At 43.1% G+C, this 21931-nt stretch overlaps 1 protein-coding gene across 1 annotated transcript in view; it reads right to left on the bottom strand.

The window, feature by feature from the left end:
- The window catches only part of DNAH8 (dynein axonemal heavy chain 8), a 324409-nt gene that overhangs the window by 20741 nt on the left and 281737 nt on the right, over positions 1–21931 (bottom strand). Inside the window, exons 90-91 of the mRNA XM_058663714.1 lie at positions 19121–19281; positions 1390–1546 (exon numbers count right to left, since the gene is read on the bottom strand). Of these exons, the coding sequence (XP_058519697.1) occupies positions 1390–1546; positions 19121–19281 (318 nt within the window). The remainder of the gene's footprint in view (positions 1–1389; positions 1547–19120; positions 19282–21931) is intronic.

Raw genomic sequence — 21931 nt, forward strand, 5'->3', positions numbered from 1 at the left:
TCAGCATGGAAAAGCAGCAGAAGACGGGACAAGGACTTGAGCCCCTACCACTCAGGTAGTGGGAGTTGCAGGTTCCTGGTTTGCCTGGCCCAGCCCTGGCCTTTGAGGCCATTCAAGGAGTGAGTTAGTGAATGGAAGACCTTTCCCTCTCTCTGTCTTTCTCTGTAACTGCTTTTCAAATCAGTAAATAAACCTTTATTGAATATTAAAAAATATTGTAAACAAAATCCCTTTGGGTACTCAATCATGTTAAAAATTTTTATTTATTGGATCCAGCGCGATGGCTAAATAGCTAGAAACTCAACCTGCTAAGCACTGGGGTCTTATATGGGTGCTGGTTCGTGTCCCAGCTGCTCCACTTCCCATCCAGCTCCTTGCTTGTGATTTAGGAAAGGAAGTAGAGGATGGCCCAAAGCCTTGGGACCCTGCACCCATGTTGGAGACCCAGAAGAAGCTCCTGGTTTCTAGCTTTGGGTCAGCTCAGCTCTGGTCATTGAGATCTTGTGGGGAGTGAACCAGCAGATGAAAGATCTTTCTGTCTCTCCTTCTCTCTGTAAACCTGATCTGACTTCCAATAAAAATTAAAATGAATCTTTTAAAAATATTACTTATTTATTTTTATTGGAAAGGCAAAGACTCAGAGGCATTCTATCAGATGGCTCACTCCCCAAACTCCCCAAACAATTACAGGTGGGCCAGACCAAACCAAGGATCCCAAAGTTCAATCCAGAGCGCCTATATAACTAATAGGGACCCAAGTCACCAGGGTATATACATTTGCAGATCCAAGACTCAAACCCAGATACTCTGATATAGCATATAAATGTCCCAAGCAGTGTCTTAATTATTGCATCAAATACTCAATCCCCTTATCATTTTGTAGAGGAATCTTGAGACTTAAAAAAAAAGCTGATTTAGATACATAAGCTAACAAGTAGAAAATCACCACCATTCACTCCAGGTAATGAATTCATTTATAGGGCTTGCTTTCCTGCCAGTCGTCTAAGAGGACTAAGGGGACATAAAGTGTGGAGGTGGACAGGAAATGAAGCAATATGTAAATCATCAGAATAGACAGCGAAGGCTTAGGTACAAGAAGCAAGGAGAGGGTTCCAGCCACAGAGGTTAAAGCCTCTGGGCATTCAAAGATGGAGGAATCCGAAAGTACCATGAAGCAACAGGAAAAAAGAAGAAAAAGGGGGGGATGAAAGAGAAGCACAGTGGAAAGGGAGGGGGAGAAAGATCGGAGAAAAGCAGAAATCACACTACTGGATGCTTAGAAAATGGTAAAGAAAAGAAAAGAGAAAGAAGTGGGAAGAAAGAGGACTGGACAAAGAGAGGGCGAGAGGGAAATGCCTTTGCCCCAGGTTAATGCTCAGCCTAGCTTACCTCGTGGGGAATGTAATCCGGAGGCAGTTTGCTGAGCATGTCTTCAGACAGTCTGTAAACGATGGATTCGCGCGTCTCCCCCACTCCACCTCCACTCTCTTTGGGCTGAATGTTGGTGATTGTTTCAAGGACAGCAGACGCGGTGTTACTCTGATAGCTGATGAGAAAAGGGTACTGTTTAGCATGCAGCAAGGAAACTCACTCTCAGGGATCACTGTCAAAGCTAAAATGAACCGACAGAATCACCAAATCAAAGCCAGCCCCCCCCCAAAAAAAAAAAACAACGAAAAGAAGAAGAAAAAAAGAAAACGAACTTCCACACTAACCTGCATGAAGGAAAAAAACAGAGATCCTTTCTACTGCCTCCTGGGAGGGCATCAAGAGCATCACCCACACGAAAAGCCACAGGTCTTGGGGAAAAGAGAATCCACAAACATCCCAGGTGGTGTAAACCATTGCTTTCCAGCCTCGCTACAGTTAATGGAAGCACTGAGGCCACACAGGAGCACCTCTCTGGTTCCACCCTCCCCCACCCCAGCTTAAGGTCCTAGGAGACTATCATCACAGGATACTTGCAGAACAAAGACAATCTCTCTTGTTGGCCCACTGATTTATAAATGATTAAAATTCCTTTTGTTTTTTCTGTTTTTCTTTTTTTAAAATTTTTTTAAATTGGAAAGTCAGCTATACAGAGAGAAGGAGAGACAGAGAGGAAGATCTTTTGTCTACTGACTCACTCCACAAGTGGCTGCAACAGCTGGAGATGAACTGATCCAAAGCCAGGAGGCAACAGCTTCTTCCAGGTCTCCCATGTGGGTGCAGGGTCCCAAGACTTTGGGCTATCCTCAAATGCTTTCTCAGGCCACAAGCAGGGAGCTGGATGGGAAGCGGGGCCACTGGGACACAAACTGGTGCCCATATGGGATCCCGGCGCGTGTAAGGTGAGGAGTTTAGCTGCTAGGCTACCGTGCCAAGCCTCTTCTTCTTTTTTTTTTTTTTTGTGACCCCACTTGTTTAGAGATTCCCGAGGTGACTGATAAGCATCTATGTGGCCCACCTGTCCGGGTGTGGCTGCCCTTCTTCAAAATCCATCTATCCATGTAGTCAACAGGGCCTTACCAGGTACCAGGGAATGAGTGAGCTAGGGCCTGGGGGATGGCAGTGAAGTACACAGTCCTGTTCCCTAACAGAGGAGGCAGTCATTACAAGATACTATCATAAAAGTGTCTTGGACAAAAAGAGTAGCATAGTTTTTGAAGAGTTTGTGTATGCGCTCCCTTTACCCTCCAGCTTTCTTTAGAGTAATTTAGATGCTCTTGGGTATAAGAACTAAGTCTGTGTAATGCTAGGTGGAACAATTTTCTGAGGTGTGTGTGTGTGTGTGTGACAGAAAGAGAAAAAGATGATGACTGAAAGCCTCTCAGAAAGTCGCATGATATGGCCTGAATTGTGGCACAGCAGTTAAAGCTGCTACCTCTGATGCTAGCATCCCATACGGGCACTAATTCATGCCCTGTTGCTCCATTTTCAATGCACTTTCCTACTAACGTGCCTGGGAAAGGCAGTAGAAGAGGCTTAAATTCTTGGACCCTTGCCACACATGTGGGAGACCTGGATAAAGCTCTTAGCTCCAGGCTTTGACCTGGTCCAGCCCTGTCTGTTGCCTGGGGAGTGAGCCAGCAGATGGGAGATTTTTTTCTCTGTAATTCTGATGTTGAAATCAAAATAAATAAATCTTACTTTTTTTTTTTTTATCACATCTGAGGTTTCAGCATTATGGGGCAGAAGGTTAAGCTGTGCTGCTTGCAATGTTGGTATAGTGTCAGAGTGCTAATGGGAGTCCCAGCTGCTCCACTTCAGATCAAGCTCCCTGCTAATGAACCAAGGAAAGAAAAGGAAGATGCCCCAGGTGACAGGACCCTTGCCCCCTATGCGGCAGCTCTAGATGGAGTTCCAGGCACCTGGCTACAGCTTGGTCAACCCTGGCCATTCTGGGCTTTTAAGGGGAGTAAACCAGCAGATAAAAGACCTCTCTCTCTCTCTCTCTGCTTAAAAAAAAAAAAATACATCTTTTAAATTTTTGAAGTCACATGTGAGCTGTAGACCTGAAAGATGAACAGATGAACCAAGAAGAGTAGGGAGGCAAGAAAGAACACTCAGATCAGAGATAAGGGCAGGAAGTGAGCACTTCAGTGCATTTGGGGAGCGCAGACAAGGCCAGTGAGCCAGGAGGAGCGATGAGTGCGGAAAGGAGGCCTGAGCAAACCATGCAGGGTCACACAGGATGCTCTAAGGATTTTATAGGCAGTGGGTCACCTCTGAAGGCTTTCCAGGCCAGTGTGTGGCATAAAAAGATTTAAACTGTCCTGCCTTTTCTCAATTCATAATTTACCACCTATAACATCATATAATTTGACTTGTGGTGATTATTGCTTCATTTGTAAATTGTGTTTCTTGTCCAGATTGTAGACCACATTCACAATTCCTTTCATCAGTGTTAGAGACAAGTCTAAAAGTAACTCAGTGTAACCAGCACTGTGGTGTTTCAACTTAAGCCTCCACCTGTGGTGCTGGCATCCCATATGGATTCCGGTTCGAGTCCTGGATGCTCCATTTCTGATCCAGCTCCCTGCTAATGTGTTTTGGAAAAATCCCAGCATCAATATGGGAAACCTGGAAGAAGCCCCTGCCTTTGGATTGGCCCAACTCTGGCCCAATGCAACCATTTGAGGAATGAAGCAGTGTATATAAGATCTCTGTTGGTGTCTCTCCTCTTTCTGAAAATCTGCCTTTCCGATCATAATAAAGGTAATTCAACAAGTGTTTGGGATCAGTGATATATTTTTTTCTTTTTATTAAATGGAAAATAAGCCTTTGTATTATAGGAATATGCATTAAAACTTTACAATTGCATACCTTTAGTCTATATTTAAGAATTCATCCAACAGAAAGAATCAGATATTTTGACTTCTGATAGTGTAGTGCAATTACTGCCATGAAACTTTCTTCTAAACACAACTGAAAACACGGGCTAAGGTATGAAAAACAACTTGTTGAAAGCATTACTGAATCAGAAAGATATTAAGCACTCATGGGATGCTGGTGTCACAAGCCATGAAGGGTTTTTAAAGTGACTCAAAATATATTAAATAAGAAATTATAAATATAAACAGCATATTTGAAAAAGAGTCAAAGGTCCTGAAAATAAAAATAGCTAAAATTTAAACCTGTATTTATGTTCTTGCTGCTACTATAATTTATAAGCACAAAATCGCAGCTTAAAAAAACACATATTTATTACCTGTCATTTCTACAGGTCGAGTGTGACATGAATCTTCCCAAGCTAAAATCCAGGTGTAGGCAAAGCTAAAGATCCTTTCTGTAACCTTTGAGCAAAGACCCATTTCCTTGCTCACCCAGGTCGTTGACAAAGTTCTCTTCCTTGAGATTGTAGGGCTAAGACCCTCAATTCCTCCCTGGCTGTCCGTTGAGGGCTGTCTCGGTCCCTGAAGCTCACACGCATCCTTGGGCTAGTAGCCATTTCCAATCCTGCAGTTGCAAAGCCAGAAATGGCAGGTCAAGTCCCTCCCATACTTCAAATTGTTCATCCTTCTACCTCAGGTCTCCGGTCTTGTGCCTCTCTCTTGCTTTAAGAGTTCTTATGGTTAGGTTGTTTCCACCTGGATAATTCAAGCTAACATCTCTCTATCAAGGTTCTTAACTCACAACTCCATGGTCCCTTTGGGCCACGTAACACAACACAGATTCTGGAGATTAGGATGTGGACATGCTTAGCGGGTCCATTTTTCTGCCTACTCTAACAGCTAATAGTGAGTTAGTTGGCAGATTACATGCAGCCAAAGAGAGAATTAGAAAACTGAAAGATAGGATGACACTATACGGAATGCTACAGGGAAAATTAAATGGAAAATGTGGAAGAAAGGTTGAGTGATATGTAAGTCAGAGTGCTCCAACAGAATACATCTCAGCAAATTTTCAGAAGACAGAAATGGGGAGAAAGAAAAAGAGAAAATGAGTGCTGAAATAATGACTGAGAATGGATGAACACTCAAATCCTCAACTTCAGGAAAGTATGTAAACCCCAAATCAGGTAAAGAAACAGATAGATCAATAGAAATTAATATGCAGTCACATCACAGTGAAGCTATAAAACACCCAAACCAAAGAAGAATCCTTAAAAGCCAACAGGAAGAGAATAACTGAGTTATCTATAAAGAGACAGGATCAGACTGACAGCCATTCCCTCAATAGCGGCAATGAAATCCAACAAGAAAATGGAACAATGTCTGCCAGGCACAAAGATGAAACAGCTGCACACTTGGAGTCATATGACAAGCAAAATTATCTTTCAAGGAAAGCTTGCAATATTTCTCAACAAAAAGTTGTATGAAAGGCCAATAAGCTTATGAAAAGAAAATGCTCAACTGTATTGTAAGAAAAGTGCACATTAAAACCTCCTCACATTTAGGAGAATGGTTATAATCAAATGGAAATTTGATTATCCTTGCCAAGTATTGGCAAGGATACGGAGAAGCCTGAGTTTTCAAAGCTATGGGAGGAAACTATAACATAGTACTATCCCTTTGGCAAAGAGTTTGGCAGTTTCTTAACATGTTAAGTGGTCAATCACATGACCCAGTAATTACATTTCTCACTATCAACTCCAGAATAATGCAGAGATGCGTCCAAGCAAAGCCTTACCTGCTCATGTTCTCAGCAGGATTTTTCAGAATAGCATGGAAACCACCCAGCTGTCTGTCAGCAGGTCAATGAATAAATAAGACGTGATGTATTCATATATTTGGAATACTACTTGGAAATAAGAGGTAATGAAGTTCTGACATACGCCAAAGCATGAATGAACTTCAAAATCACTGTGCTAAGGGGAAAAAAAAATCCAAATAGAAGTGACCACAGGTGATGCCTAGAAAAGGCATGTTGATAACACAGATCCAAGAGCAGCCAGACTGGGCGTAGGAGCGGGTGCTGACCGTCAGAGGCGCAGGATTTCCTGAGGGACTCACGGTAATGTCTAAAGCTAGATTGCAGGGATAGCTGCGCAAGGCTATAAATGCCCCAGAAGCCATTCAATTGTCTACTTAAAATGAGGAGGTTAAGGAACGCAGGCTGCATCTTCTAAAAGCAATTTTTCAAAAAAGGAAGGAAAAAAATGAGACATTTTTGGAAAAGGACAGAAGAGCATACCATGAGGAGGTTTTTCCAGGAGGAAATTCTAAAGGATACACACTAGAAAGCAGAATGATTCTGACGAAAGGTTTGAAAAGAATTAGGGCCTGGCGTGGTGGCCATAGCATGCTAATCCTTACCCTGTGACACTATAATCCCGTATTGGTATTGGTTCTAGTCCCCGATGCTCCACTTCCCATCCAGCTCCCTGCTCATGATCTGGGACAGCAGTGGAAGACGGCCCAAAGCCTTGGGACCCTGCACCCGTGTGGGAGACATGGAAGAGGTTCCTGGTTCCCTGCTTCGGACAGGTCCAGCATCGGCCATTACGGTCACTTGAGGAGTGAATCATCGGACGGAAAATCTTCTCTCTGTCTCTCCTCCTCTCTGTATATCTGACTTTGTAATAAAAATAAATAAATATTAAGAAAAAGAAACACTGGCACAAAGAAGGGCAGCATTCTCTATCCACCCTTTATATTATGCATGTTTCAAATATTCTTTTGTATTTGCTCAATGTTTAATAAAGCAGTTTTAAAAAGAAATCTCCAACAAAGAGTATACAAAGCATATATACATATGATTTCACAACAGTACCTGTGATAAATCTTGATATGTCTCTATCAAATCTATAGAGCCAATAAGAATGGTAACGTAGCTCTATAGTGATTTCCTTTTTTTTAAAAAAAAATTCATTTTTATTTGCAAGGCAGAATTTCAGAGAGAAGGAAAGACAGAGAGAGATCTTCCATCTGCCAATTCACCCAAATGGCCACAATGCTGGAGTTGAGGTGATCCAAAGCCAGGAGACAGATCCTTCTCCAGGTCCCATGTTGGGTGCAGGAACCCAAGGACTTCAGCCATCTTCTGCTGTTTTCCCAGGTCATAAGCAGGGTGCTGGATAAAAAGTGGAGCAGCTAGGGGCCCAGTTGATGGCTCAATTTGCTAATCCTCTACCTCCAAACACCAGGATCCCATGTGGCACCAGTTTGTGTTTCAGCTGTTCTACTTCCCATCCAGCTTCCTACTTGTGGCCTGCGAAGGAAGCAGAGGATGGCCCAGAACCTCTGGACCCTGCACCTGTGTGGGAGACCTGGAAGAAACTCTTGGATCCTGGCTTCAGACTGGCTCAGCTGCGGCCATTGCGGCTACTTGGGGAGTGAACGGGAGGATAGAAAATTTGTTGCTCCTTCACACTGTAAAATCTGACTTTTCAATAAAAATAAATAAATCTTTTTTTAAAAAGTGGAGCAGCTGTGACATGGACTGATGTCTATATGGGATGTTGACCCCCCAGGGAGAGTCTTGGCTTATTGTGCCAAGGCACCAACTCCAAGAAAGGCTGTTTTTTCTAATAAAGAGTGACCATATTTTAAAATTATTTGTGTGTGTGCTAACTCCATTCAGATGTTAAGATTTTAGAATATTTCAAAAGATGTTTATTTAAAGCTGAAAGATGAGTGTATCAAGCACACAGTTTACCTGACTGGGGAACAAAACATTTTGGCAAAATGGCACAAAAGGCTTTTGGGACTCATTCCTAAATTTTTTGAAGCATGGTTCAATTCCAGAATTGGAAAGTCATATAAAGTAGAAGGATAAGACCAGCAATCCTGAAAGGGGAAAATTCTATGACAGTAGCTGATGAGACATTCAAAGGACGGTAGCAGAAGTCAAGGAGGTACATGTTGTCCAATGGTTCTTCAGGCTATTTAGACGTGCATGTGACTCCTGTCACTCTGTTGTCTCCCTCCAGCATTAGATACAAAAAAAAAGACAGGCTGTGTGGAAGAGTCACTGTGCTGGAGAAACGGGAGGTGTCATGATCGCCAACATCTTACAGAGAGCCAGGAAACTGCAAGCAAGGCTGGGTCACATTAAGTCTCTGCATTGGTCATGAGCTACACAGACCCATGCTTCCCCAGACTCCTCAAGCTTGCTGGGTTTTTTGCTTGTTTGTTTGTTTTTACATTAAAAAAAAATTCAGGGCCCAGCACAATGGCTCAACTGGCTAATCCTCCACTTTCAGCATTGGCATCCCATACGGGTGCTTGGTTTGTGGGAGACCAGGAAGAAGCTCCTGACTCTGGCTTCAGATCGGCTCAGCTCTGGCCGCTGCAGCCGTGTGGGGAGTGAACCAGCAGACGGAAGATATTTGTCTCTTCTTTTCTTTGTAAAATCTTTCTTTCCAATAAAGAATATTTATTTATTTATTTAATCTAAAAATCCACATCTGATGGATTCTTTTAGTTCTCCTTTATCTCTCACTTGAACTACATTTTGTCCCACCTGCCCTGTTATCCACATCTCTACCCACCTTGAGATCACTCCCCAGGTCTACCTGGTTTCCACATCTTTTTCAGCAGCCACTCCCCATTGTCACTCTGACAGCCTTCAGAAGTGCTCCATACTCCTTCAGAAGCCAGGCTCTGCACTTGCCGCTTGCCCTTCTCTGTAGGCCCCACCCCCTGCACTAGGAGTCCTGGGCTTTGTCCCCCAGCACATCCCTCTATCATTCCTTTGTGTGAGTGCTTCTGTCTGTCTTGGTCTTTTCTTCTTATTTTTGGGCTCTTTCTTACAATCTATCCCTTGGTGCTGCAGTCATTTCCTCCCCACCTCACCTCTGACCTGTGGACCCAGCACAAGCTGTAAGGCACAACATGAATGTTGCCTCTCTTGGGAGCGATCTGTGACTTCCCAAGGTGCAATTTCACTGCTCCTTTGCCTGTGCTCTCACACCAGTGTCAATATAACCTGATTTCAGTGCTGGCCGCATTGTGTTACATAAGTAGTTTCCATTCATCCATTTTCCCTAAGAGATGATGTGCTTCCAAGGGCAGGGACTGTGTCTTATTCATCTTTGTATCCCCAAGTTGGCCAGACACTAAGTTCTCAATAAATATTTGTTTGTTGAACAGAGGCCAGCTGGCTAGGATTTTATTAAACCTCAAATAAAAAGGAAAACAATTCTCTGATATTTAAAGGACATGAAAATTTAATTATTTACTCTTTCTTATGGTAAAAGTTTAGTATATGATTTTAGTATTTTTCTATTTCCTAGCACTATTCCACCTGCAAAGGTATGCACACACACACACACACACACACACACACACACACACTCTTGGATCTTTGACTTGTTAACTTCATTTTGTGGTTTTCATAGAAAACACACACACATACACGTAATTCCAGGACAAAGAAAAAATGTTCTCATTAATATATTGCTTCTATAAATGTAAATTTTCAAAGATTAAGGAGAAGAAAACCACAGTAAATTTGCATTCATCCTAAGTAAATGCAAATTCATTTGCAAATGCCTGTCCTACTCACAAACAGGAAAGGGAAAAGCCCTTCTTGTGGGATCCTCAGGCATTCTCTTGGTCCCATTCATCTCCAGCTCCTCCTGGAGTCGTGCATGACATCTGTGACTGGGTGTGCTATGAGGACACACCACTCCACCATGACCATCTTGCTGCCTGCCAGCTCTGACCAAGTTCATTGGGGCTCCAGGGAGAGACTGATGGAGACATTGCTGCCGCCAAATGTCACCTAAGAAATCACTTTCATGGTGAGTGATTTTATTCTTTTATGAGGTGATATAAGAACAGGCTTCAGAACATAGAGGTTAGGCAGAAGACCTGAAATGTTGACCCGTTTTTGTACAAGAGTTGGACAAGCTCACACACCCTCTCCCTACCACGCATTTTACTGGGCACTGGACGTTATGCCCTGGGTATTCCAGGGCTGTACCACTTATGTGATTTTATGTCTGTGGAGATGCGAGAAGCAGAAGTCTAGTCAGCTGGCTGCAATGGATAATTGCAAATACCTCCGTATACCTCCAACCTCCAAGGGCTTTCAGGGAAACAGTTTCCATAAACGCTTTGAGATGGAGAATAGGACCTATAACGCTCTGTGAGCTTTGGTCTCCTGGAAGACAGTTTCTCTTTGGAGGAAACATGGGCAGAGACTCACATTGCCTTTGCTACTCGGTGGTGTTGGGAGGTCACGTTGTGAGTAATAAAAATGCAAAGCAATTGAAAAAACAGCACTGTATATAAAATAAACAATTAGCTATCTAATGAGATGTTAGCACACTATCTTTTCCAAATCAACCCAGATCCCTGTACACCTTTGCACATGAAATATCAATAAGCATATCTTTAAAAAACAAAATTTAAAACCCAAAAGCGCTAGCTAATACTGAAAAGGAGCACATTTAAATCTGTCCTGCATAGGAATGAATACAAAAGTTGTAATAAGGCATTTGATAAATTTCAGAGGGTAGAAAAATATGCATAACCACTAATGAGAAAAAGAGGCAAAATAAATAACGGTTTTTGACACCGAGATAGTTGAATTTGCAGAGTCTTTGGTACCTTGTAAATCTAGATAATAAAATATGAATAAAGTATGCATTTTTATGGTTACTGTCACCAAGATAGCTAACCTCATGGGAGAGGGTTTACTGATTTCAAAACATTTGTTCCACTTAATGTTTCCCTCCCTACCCCGTCAGAGGTTCGGTATTCTTCAGCAGGGACCGAGGAGGAAAAGGAGTCGCAGTCCCCTCCCCGGATCTCTCTGCTCTCTCACATTTAGGGATGCTGTCTTAGGAGTGCCTACCCCGATAACCAGGGTACACAGAGTTGTCCACCACAGCCTGATCACAGAAACAGGAATGTGAAGTGCATGGAGAGTCAGATAAATGAGTGACTTCTTTGGCTGGGGACATTCGCTGGGACCAAGCCTGGGTGTCTTAGATGGTCCCTCTCTCATGCATTCAGCTATTTATCTCTGAACAAACACCGTTCAAATCTCTCACTGGGCTCCTGTCCACTCTTCTCACCCACTCAAGACACAACCCTTGGTCTTTTCCAACTCAACACTTCCCAAACAAGACTCTAATCTCCTTTCAATCACACTCCTCAGTTACCCCCAAGTTCTAGGGCCAGAAATGTCAGGGGCATCTTTGATTGTGTATTTTATTTCACACAAAACTGGAAAGCTCACAATGTGCTGACCTGGGAAGGGTCAAATGAGAAGTTCAAGTGGATAGGTTATAGTTGAGAAGGTGTATCTGCTGTTACCTACTGTCTCCTAGTGGTTGACCGGGGCACAGCAAGGGGGTGGGAGGTGGGCTTTACTTATCAGCATGGGTGGGGGTACAATTCCAGTCAGTAGAGATTTCTGAGCCCATAGGAAAGCAACATTGAAAGTAGGACAAAGCTCACCGAAAGATCAAGAAAATCACAAAACATGGAGCTGCAGAACGGAGCCTCTTGTCTGAGCAGGAGACTAGAGGAGAGGAGACCAGGCATGGGTGGGGAAGTCTAAAGTGAAGATAGATTGGAGGAAGAGGGTCAGAGTCTAAAAGGACAGCCTGTGTCTCTGCGGAAATAATCTTTCATTTCAGACAGAGGTCCTGGGTTTTCTACTTGACTCCACTCAGTGTGGTGAAAGACTGCAAATCCTGGAGCTCTATTTTTTTGGAGAACCCAGCTTATGTCATCCTTCAGCATGCTTGTCAGTGTTTGAAGAGACACTGGCCAAGACACACAAGGCTCCTGGTGCCCTCTCTACCCATAAGTTAGTAGCAACAAGTGGGTAAAAACCACAGAAAGTCCTCAGCCATTGTGAATACTTCTGTATTCACACTGAGACTTGTGCCGCAGCTTTACCAGCTGCTTCTGCCCCCGACCCTTTGTTAGCATCACACCTGGATCTACCCAGAGGGACTCTCAGCTGGTGTGCGAGTCACCACTGGTGTCTTAGATGAAGTTAGGAATATGGGCCTTGTGCTGACGGCAGAGATGAGCTCTTTGGGTGCGGTGGAGAAGAGGCAGGGGGAGTCAAGGGTTCAGTGTGGAGACTGTTGAGGTTGAGCTGTCCCCAAAGCTAACCACATAGCTATAATTGAGAAATCATATAAGTGACTGTTCACCCAGAAGAAAGGTCCAGACACAATGTACTTGGCACACAGATGTCTTCAAGGCCATTGGAATGGATGAGCTCCACTGACGGCATAGAATGGAAACAGCTCTTTTACAGCAGCTAGACTAGGAGGGGGTCTGTTAACGATGCTTTGCAGTGTATTTTGCTCCTTCTCCACCAGAGACCAGTTTAATAAGAGGATCCCTGGCTTCTGGTATGGGGTTCATCTGTTGATGAACATTCCAGTTTGGCTGGACTGTATGGGCACCACAGAACACTGTGTTTGGGTGCAACTGCCCTGACGCATTGTATGAGGAGATGTAGAACCTCCCCTTTGAAGAGTGGGGTGGCTTCAGCCATCATCAAGGTCCACAGGGCCAGAGTTTCATCCACACTGCCGCAACAAATGTACTGAGTGAGCTAGTTTAGAATACCGAAACACAAAAGCAACTTTGTTATTTCCCACCCTGTGTTGAATCCAGCTCATTCAAGTGGTTTACAGGCTACTGTCCATTATTCTGTGCAAATAAATATGTAAACCTAGATGAAACAGGAAATTTTCCTTAGGGAAAACAATTTACAAAGAAATTCATTGCAATGATGACAGAAGAACCAGAAAGATATCAAAGAAGTGGCATCAAAAAGCACCGGGCCCAGACAGTTTCACAGGAAAGTTCTGCCAAATCTTCAAGCAACCTTTTCTTGCTGCATTAAGTACTTCAGAACTCACGAAAACTTGCCAATTTTTTTTTACAAAGCAAATATAACACTGATTAATCATTAAACATGACAAAGGTACCACCAAAAGAACTGAAAACTGATTTCATTTATAGCTATCAATGCAAAATTCCCCCAGTGAGCTATCATAGTGCCTATCACCACGCTGGGAAAAACGACACATCAGGACCAGGTGGTATTACTTTCCAGAACACATAGGTAACAGGTATTAGATATTCACTAATATAGCTCATCAACTTTTTAGATATTTTGGGGGGAAAATCATAGCATTAGCTCAATAGATATTGAATAAGTAATCTGGTAAAATTAAACATCTGTTTCTGATTTAAAAACGTTAAAGACAGACCAATCTGCAAGAGAATCTTGGAAATGCCTAGGTGAGGGCACCAGTGTTGCTCAATCATAAAGTCTGCTACTGAATTTCTAAATTGTAAAAAATTTGCTACAGAGTAAAAAGCACAGAGAAGGACTCAAGGACACTTGTTCAAGGGAGCATTTCACATCTCTGGTGATAGGCTGTCTGCTCTGCTGCTTGGACAAAGGTAAGATTTCATCCATACTTTTACCAAAGGCTTATAGAGTCAAATATCAATGAAGAAATTGTGCATTCCTGAAGAAACTGTGACTGATTCCTTTGTAAGCTGGTGTGGAAAAAGGCTTCCCTACTGTGAATAAACTCCAGATGGAATGGCAATAACAAAGGAGTTCATAAATCTGACCACATAAAGATATAACAAAACAATTCTTCTGCCTGGTCAATAATGGAAATCATAAGTAAAGTTAAAAACAAATGTTAAACTGAGAAAAAAATATTTGCACTGTGTATTACAAATAAAGTATTGGTATTGTTTAAAAACTAAACAAAAAGAATATGAATTCCAGTGGAAAAAATAAATAAACTATAAATAGATAACAAACAGCTCTTAGGTATATTAAAACGTGCTTGATTTCCATCAAAATGGCAGAAAATAAATTAAAACTATGCGGGGATACCATTTCTCACTGTCATGCTGGTGAAAATTCAACTGTTCCACCAGAACTCTGAAGATGACAGTCTGAAGAAACAGGTGCTCACAAATATCACAAAGCAGAGTGAAAACAACTCTACGCAAGCGAATTTGGCAATCATCACTAAAGCTTGATCTAGCAAGCCCAGTCATAGCAATTTAGCTTGGAAACGCATCACCAACAAAATATGTGAAACCACAGGCAGAGTGTTTTCATTGAGGAGTTATTTGAATCACAACCTATTGGAAACAACTCAGTATACAAACAGAAATGTTACTTATCCATAGGAAAATGGCTGAATAAATTATGGTACATAGGAAAATTGCAATTTTTGAGCCATATTCAATTTTTATATATTCAAAATAATAAGGAGTAAGGAAGAATAGAATGCAATACAAATAGAAACAAGTGAGTGCAACCATTAATTTATAACAACATCACACAGAAAAGAAACAACTCACTCATGCAAACGAACAGATTAGGCTGCTTCCTGCCACAGGAGAACCCTCTATCAGAATGTCTGCCTTCTCCCTACTTAATGCAGCTGGGACGGCAGAGTAAAATGGCCCAGGCTTATGGGTCCGCATCACCCGCATAGGGTGGACAGGGATTTAGGCATGGCCCAGTCCTGGCCTTGGTGGCAGTTTGGGAAGTGAAGATCTCTTTCGCTTTCTTTCCTTTTGTCTGCTTTTCAAAATTCGTTTTTTTTTTTTTTCAAAGAATTGCAAAGAGATCTTGACATTTAATTAGATTTGTTGTTGGTAACAGTACTGATGTATTTTTAACTCCAAGCAAGCGAGCACCTACACTGAAGCTATTGAGAACCAGATTTCTCACTGTAGGAAAGAGGAGCTATCGATATAGAATGGAAGACGACAAACAAGAGAGAAGACAAAGAAGATGTCCACTGAGAACTGGGGTTGTTTGTATTATCTCTTTATGTTTTTCAAAATATATACTCCCTAGCTTTGAGAGACTCACAGTATATACAAACACACAGAGAAATAGATACATATGGATATAGCTGTAGATATATAAGTATAGGAAGAGAAAAAGCAAATGGAACCAAATGTTAAGAATTTATGAGTCCATGAGAAGGGTACAATTCACTGTACTTGCAACTTTCCTAAGGATTTTTTTTTCAACAGTTCACAATAAAAAGGCAAGAGAATAATAGTTTGTCTCTATCATTTCCTACAATCCCATTTACATTTTGGTTGTATTTCTCTGAACTCTCTCTAGGTCTATTTCCTCTTTCTGGAGAGCCAGTGATCTAAACTTCCTATGTAACCAAGTAAAGGAAGATCATCACTCCGAGTTGGAGTAAAGACAGTCTCACTGATGTTTGTTACACATCCTTTGATAAGCACCTGCAGAAGCCCACAGAGTCTGAATCTTGAGGAATCAGATGTCATGACCCTTTGGGATTTTATGAATATAGAATCAAGCTTCAGAGATCTGATACACAAACATTTTCAGTTACAGACCCATATGTTTATTAAAACATTTAAAGATTTATTTATTTATTTTATTTGAAAGACAGATTGTTACAAAGAGAGAGAGACAAACAGAAACTGTGGTCCTCTGCCTGTTGGTTCACTCCCCAAAAAGCCACAATGACCAGAACTTAGCCAATCTTGAAGCTGGAAGCCAGGAGCCTCTTCCTGGCCTCCCACATGGATGCAGGGTCCCAAGGCTTTGAGGCCAGCCTGCACTGGTTTCCCAGACCACAAGTAGGGAGCTGGATGGAAAGTGAAACAGCTGGGACTTGAACTGGCAGCTTTGTGGGATGCCGGCACCAGAGGTAGAGGCTCATAATGCACCATCACCATGCTGGTCCCTGTGATCTTTCTACAGATTACCTCCATTGGCCGGATTCTTCACAATCTGAAAAAATTAAGTAGTGGGCATTTGGCTATTTCCTTTCCAGCTTCTTACTAATGTGCTCCTTGGGAGACAGCACATATGGCCCAGGCACTGGAGGCCCTGCACACAGGTGGGAGATGTGGATTGAGTTCTGGACTCCTGGCCCAGGCCTAGCTGCTGTGCGGTGTTTGAGGAGCAAACTGTGCACGGGAGCTTTCTGTCCATGTCTCTCTCTCTCTCTCTCTCTTGGCTTTTTAAGTAAAATCAAAAATAAATAGTGAGAGATAATGCAGAAATCTCAAAAGGGATGTTTTGGAAAGAATTTTAGTGTATTTTCTAATGCACCAGGCACTGTTGTAGCACTGGGGATGCAGCAGAGGAGCTAGACAAATGTTCCAGATGCAATAAAGCTTAGTTTTCAGTGGTGGTTGACATATTCAAAATACGGAGTATGTAGGTTGGTGACTCAAATGATAGAAAAAAGAGACCAGGAAGACAAGGTTATCAGGGGTAACTGGTAGAGAGTAGATGGTAATTTTTAAAACAAGATAGCTAGGAATGGCATTGTTGAAAAGGTGACATTTATGCAAAGAATAGAAGAGGTGAGAGGGTGAGCCACAATGATAACATAGGAGGAAGATGTTCCAGAAAGTGCAAATGTCCTGTGGCTTATCTGAGTGACAGGAAGCTAGGACAGCTGGAGGTGGGTGGGGCCCAAGAACTGAGAGGGCAGGTTGCAGAACTGGACCCAGTAGGTCATCTTCAACCCAACTCAGAGTGAGATAGGACCCGGGAGAGTTCTGAGCAGAGCAGTGATGTGCTAGGACTCAAAGTGTCATCTAAAACAAAGCTACTTTACAACACAGAAACTGTTTCTCGGATGGATCCCCAAGGAATCTTCTCCATTCTGCTATTTCTTTTCTACACCTGGCTAACTTTTGAGAACTTCTATCAATGATAGCTGGAGCAGCTATTGGACTATCCCTCTACTGGGCTGGCCCGTACCTTTAGTAGGTTTCCCCTGATTCCTGAAACCCAAAAAAGTCTATTGGAGTGAGCATTTAGTCTAGCAATCAGCATCCCACACCTGAGTACCTGCTTCCTGGCTTTAATTTCCAACTCTGACTCCTGGGTTCCAGCTGCCTGCTAATGCGGACCCTAAGGAGCAGCAGAGACAGTTCAGGTCATCGGATTCCTGCCACTGACATCCAGACCTGAATTGAGTCCCTAGCTCCTGTTCTTGCAGGCATTAGCAGAGTGAACCAGCAAACAGAAGCATTCTCCATACCCACTCTCTCTTTTTCTGCCTCTCAAATAATTTTTTAAAAATATCTTGCTACGTTTTCCTATTCCTTTCCTTACAATTCCCCCTCATCCTATTCTTCAACCATAGGTCCAATCACAGATTTTGAAGTCCCCATTTTTTAGGACATGGCTGCACAACCAGACTGGCCTGATGCCAGCCCCTCCAATTAGAACTTGCCTCACTGGGCGTTTCCACATACCCATAAAACATTCCCCAGACCCATGATGGAGGAGGCAGATTTGAGTCAGTCTCTTGCTTCCTTGCTGGCCAACAATGAAATCTTTCTCTAAAGACAGGAAATACAGAATGTGATTGTGAGCCCTGGACAGCAAACCTGTCTTGTTCTGAAACACAGCCTAAGAGCTATCCAGGGTCTGTCACAGGGTCAGAAAGGAGCACCAGCCACACATATGTCTTGGTTATTTGCTTATGTATTTGAGAGGAAGAGAGAGAAAGACTACCCATCAATTGACTCATTTGCCAAATTCCCATAATGGACAGGGCTGGCCCAGGGCCAGAGCCAGGAGGTTAAGAATGCAATCCAGGCCTCCCAGGTAGGTGGGAGGGACCTGATTACTGGAGCCAGTATGCTGCCTTCCAGCAATTGCTTTTGCAGGAAGTTGGAGTCAGGAGCTGAAGCCAGTATTAAACCCAGATATTTCAAACATGGGTACAGGCATTTTACCTGCTGGACCACAGGCCCACTCTCCTATTCACAGGTCCTTTTGGATATGAAGAAATAAGAATCAATGTGAAGATCAACAGATTGTGTTTCATGCAAGGGTGAGTGGGTATTTGGGGGATGGAAAGAATGCGATTGGCAACAAACTGGGAACCCTGAAACTCCTGGCAGGAGCAGATACCCACAAGGTGGGAACTGTCCAGGTCTGACTGAGAAGTTATTAAATTGCAACAATAGGGGAGAGACCAGGCGAGGTGTCCCCTCCAGATAACATCCAGTGAAGACAGCTCAGGATCTAGCACCACTTCCTATGCCACACTCCCAGATTTAAACCATGCGCTCTTTCAACCACAGGGTACAAGAGACAGTGCCCCACCCCAAAGGCACATCTCAGCTGGGGCTTCTTGAATCCTCCCTGTGGAGCTGGGTGGTCATGCCTTTGGGTAGGGATCTCTGAAGATGAGAAAGTGGGAGGTATATAAATCCAAGGGGCATGGAATTGGGAGGTATGTTACATCTTCTCCATGACCAGCATGGGCAGTTCATGACGCAAGGGTGCAGGTGATTGAGTAAGGGTAGAGTAACCCTGTAAGAGGAGCCAGGGCTGGAATGCAATGCTCCTCTGATGAGTATCTGATTTTTAACAGGTCTGGGAAGGGGATGAGGAGCTGGGAGACTACAATCCTGTTGATGGAGAGCATCAATACCAACACTAACTGGTTTTATGCCACAACAGAGGAGAAATAAGCAATGCATAAATTACAGCTCTAATGTTGTCATAAACACCCAGAATATCAGATTTAGTGAGAGGAGGACAGGCCAAGCTATGACAAAGTTGTAATTGGGAGGCAGGAGGCGACATTATTTTTCACAGTTAAGTAAAAATGGGGGAAAGGAGAGAGGTTAAGAAAGAAAATGAAATACACAGTTGTTGCCAGGCTGAGTTACAAATGACCTCCTCAAATGATAAAATGCCAAGAACTTACGTGATATCAGCATTAGGGTGAAGCCCAAAGACTTCAGGGTTATCTAGGGTAGGCAGTGACTGGATGTAATCAAAATACTGGTCCAGGGTTTTGCATACAGGGATTTTATATCCGGTATAAAAACAAAATGATGGTTCAAACATCTTCTCACTGAACCAGACCTGGAAGCAAGGTAAAAGAAAGGAAATAAAATTGTGAGTACCTCAATGAAAACAGCCACCATAAAGGAGGACAGGTTACTACTCTATTTCCATGTTAATTTTTTTTAATATTGGTTTTGAAAGCAACTTTACAAAACCACTGATAGAATAATTAACACATATATGAAGAAAAGAGAGAAGCTATAACATAAAAATGATTAAGGTCTCATCTTTAACACTAGAGAAGAGGTCTGGCAAGAGTGATTGAGAGCCCTTGGTTCCACTCCTGAGGAGCAGTGGAAGGCCAATGCCAGGAGCACGAGGCAGCACCCACACGTGTTTCCGTTGCCTCACAAGGGCTAGTGCTAAGGGGCCATATTCTGCTTGGTCTCACTCGCCTCAGCCCTGAGCACTAGCACAGGACTAGGAACACTTCTCCTTACAAACGTCTCCCCTTCCACCCTGAGCCAAAGAACTTCTTTTGTTAATTAAGTTATGTCCCTGTCCAAGAGGAGGAAATGGATCCAACTGTCTGGTTGTTCGCCTTAAGACATCCTTTTCTTATTCTATACACATTGAATATCTGCAACAAAACAGCAAAGGGACACATGTATGACTGCTTGGTGTGAATAGACTTATTCTGAAGGAGAAAAAAAAATGATGCTGAATGCTCAGGACCCCACTTGAGGCAGCAACCTCAGCATCTAACAGTGATTTTTCTGGTGAAGGACGGAACTAATGTTTGGACAGGAGAAGCAGCAACACAGGCCTGCTGCCTGAGAGAGGTGGGGACTATGCTTTTCTCCAATCAGTCACACTTTTCTCTGGTATCCTCCTTTCAGACTCTCCTTCAGGCTCTCTTAAGGCCCAGTGATTGCTCTAAAAAACCTTTTGTACCAGTTCTGTCTGTTGCTTTATTTACTTCAGTTCTGATTTATTCAACTCCAGTGCATGAGGAACTGAGCTTAAAACAGGAACAGACTGCAAAGAGCAGAGACACAAGGTCCTTTCCTTCAAGGAGCCGGTGACCCAGTAGAGGGATAAGTCAATTACCTATCAACCACAAAATAAAGTGCACTCAGGTAACAAGCCATTAGAAAACAAAAACAAGCAGAGCACCAAAGAGACTTGAGGCAGGAAGCAAGAATAGCCAGGGCAAGGTTGCACAAGGTTTCATCAAGCAGGTGATTTTTGGAGCCGAGTCCTGAAGAGGAAGATACCCACAAGAACTTGAGATTGGGAAGGACACACAACTGAAGGTGTAGAATAATGGCTGCAAAACTGTGAGACAGATTGGGAGAAACAATGATATCTAGGATAAATAACACAGGAACAGACAGGAGAGGTGAGCTGAGGTCATGTTATAAGATGACTATGGATGTCTGAGAGAGGACTGGTGCTTAATTGAAGAAACTGGGAGCAGTTGAAAGTTATTAAAGAGAACAGTGCTACGAACATAGTCATTACTTAGAGAGATTACTTAGATTAGATTTTTAGTGACGTTGATGACTTAAATTGCAGGAAGACACCCTAGGGAGACAAAGGGCCTTGGATCTGCAGCACAAAGATGACCACATTTGATTGTATGTTGCTATAAAAGTGAAATTAAGCTTCTTCCTATTTTCCCATTACTTATACACAGGTACCTCAATTCTCACATGCACACACAGAGTAATCGGTGAGTTTCATTAGGTTTGAGGGTTATTTGGGGGATATAATCACATACAGTATAAAAAGTCTACCTGGAATTCCATGGGGAGACTCTTACAGGTGTCTTCAAAAGTGAGCAGTCATCCTCTGAAATCACCGCATGAGGTGAGAAGACCCTCCATGTGAGGCAGACAAAACAAACTGAGGTCCAAAGAACAACCCCAAGTTGAAAATCATGGAGACAGAAGATCCAATTTACAGGCACTGATTTAGAAGTGAACTGCTTCATACAAGGATGCTTCTGGGTCACACAATTGGTATAAAAGAACAGCAGGATGGGCCATGCAGTCAGAAGAAAAGTGAAAAAGAAGTCAAGAATGGGGTGAGATGGGGAAGGCAGGATGTGGACTGCAACCTGCCCTGGCAGGTTTCTGCTGCAGGGCTCAGGTGGCAACTGCATGACCTCAGCACAGAGACCAAGCTCCCCTGTCGGGTTACTGAGGGGCCATCTGAACCGGACAGAGGATTGTGCAGGGAAGGAGCAGGTGAGACAGGAGGTTGGCAGGTGAGGAAAGAAAAGCAGAGATCATGGGGTCAGTCTATTCGCGGTCAGAAAAGTAGAACTCCAGGAGGTCCTAAGAAAGGGGGTGGAATGAGCCTGGGGAAACCATCCTGGAAGAAAAGGATAAGACAGAATTCAGAGGAGCTGGAAGAGATACACAACCCTGAGTAGGGAAGGAGCTGCTGTCACTCAGGAGCAGCCAAAGAACTGGAGCTGGAAGAGGAGCCCTGGGTTCCAGACTAGGGAGCAGCAAGACACAGATGCTGCCCCAAATGTGCCTCTCCCAGGTTGGCCCAAGACCAGCAGATGGAGGAGACTCCTGGGCTGCTGGGATGGGGTCTAAGCCAGAGGATTAGACCTCTAACACTCCAGATATTGATTCAAAGGTCAGAGGACAGATTCCCAAGAAGAGGAGGAGGAAAGGCAGAAAGTTAAGTGTCAGAGAAGGCATCAGCCAGA

Source organism: Ochotona princeps, chromosome 1 (genome assembly GCF_030435755.1).
Source record: "Ochotona princeps isolate mOchPri1 chromosome 1, mOchPri1.hap1, whole genome shotgun sequence".
NCBI lineage: Eukaryota > Metazoa > Chordata > Mammalia > Lagomorpha > Ochotonidae > Ochotona > Ochotona princeps.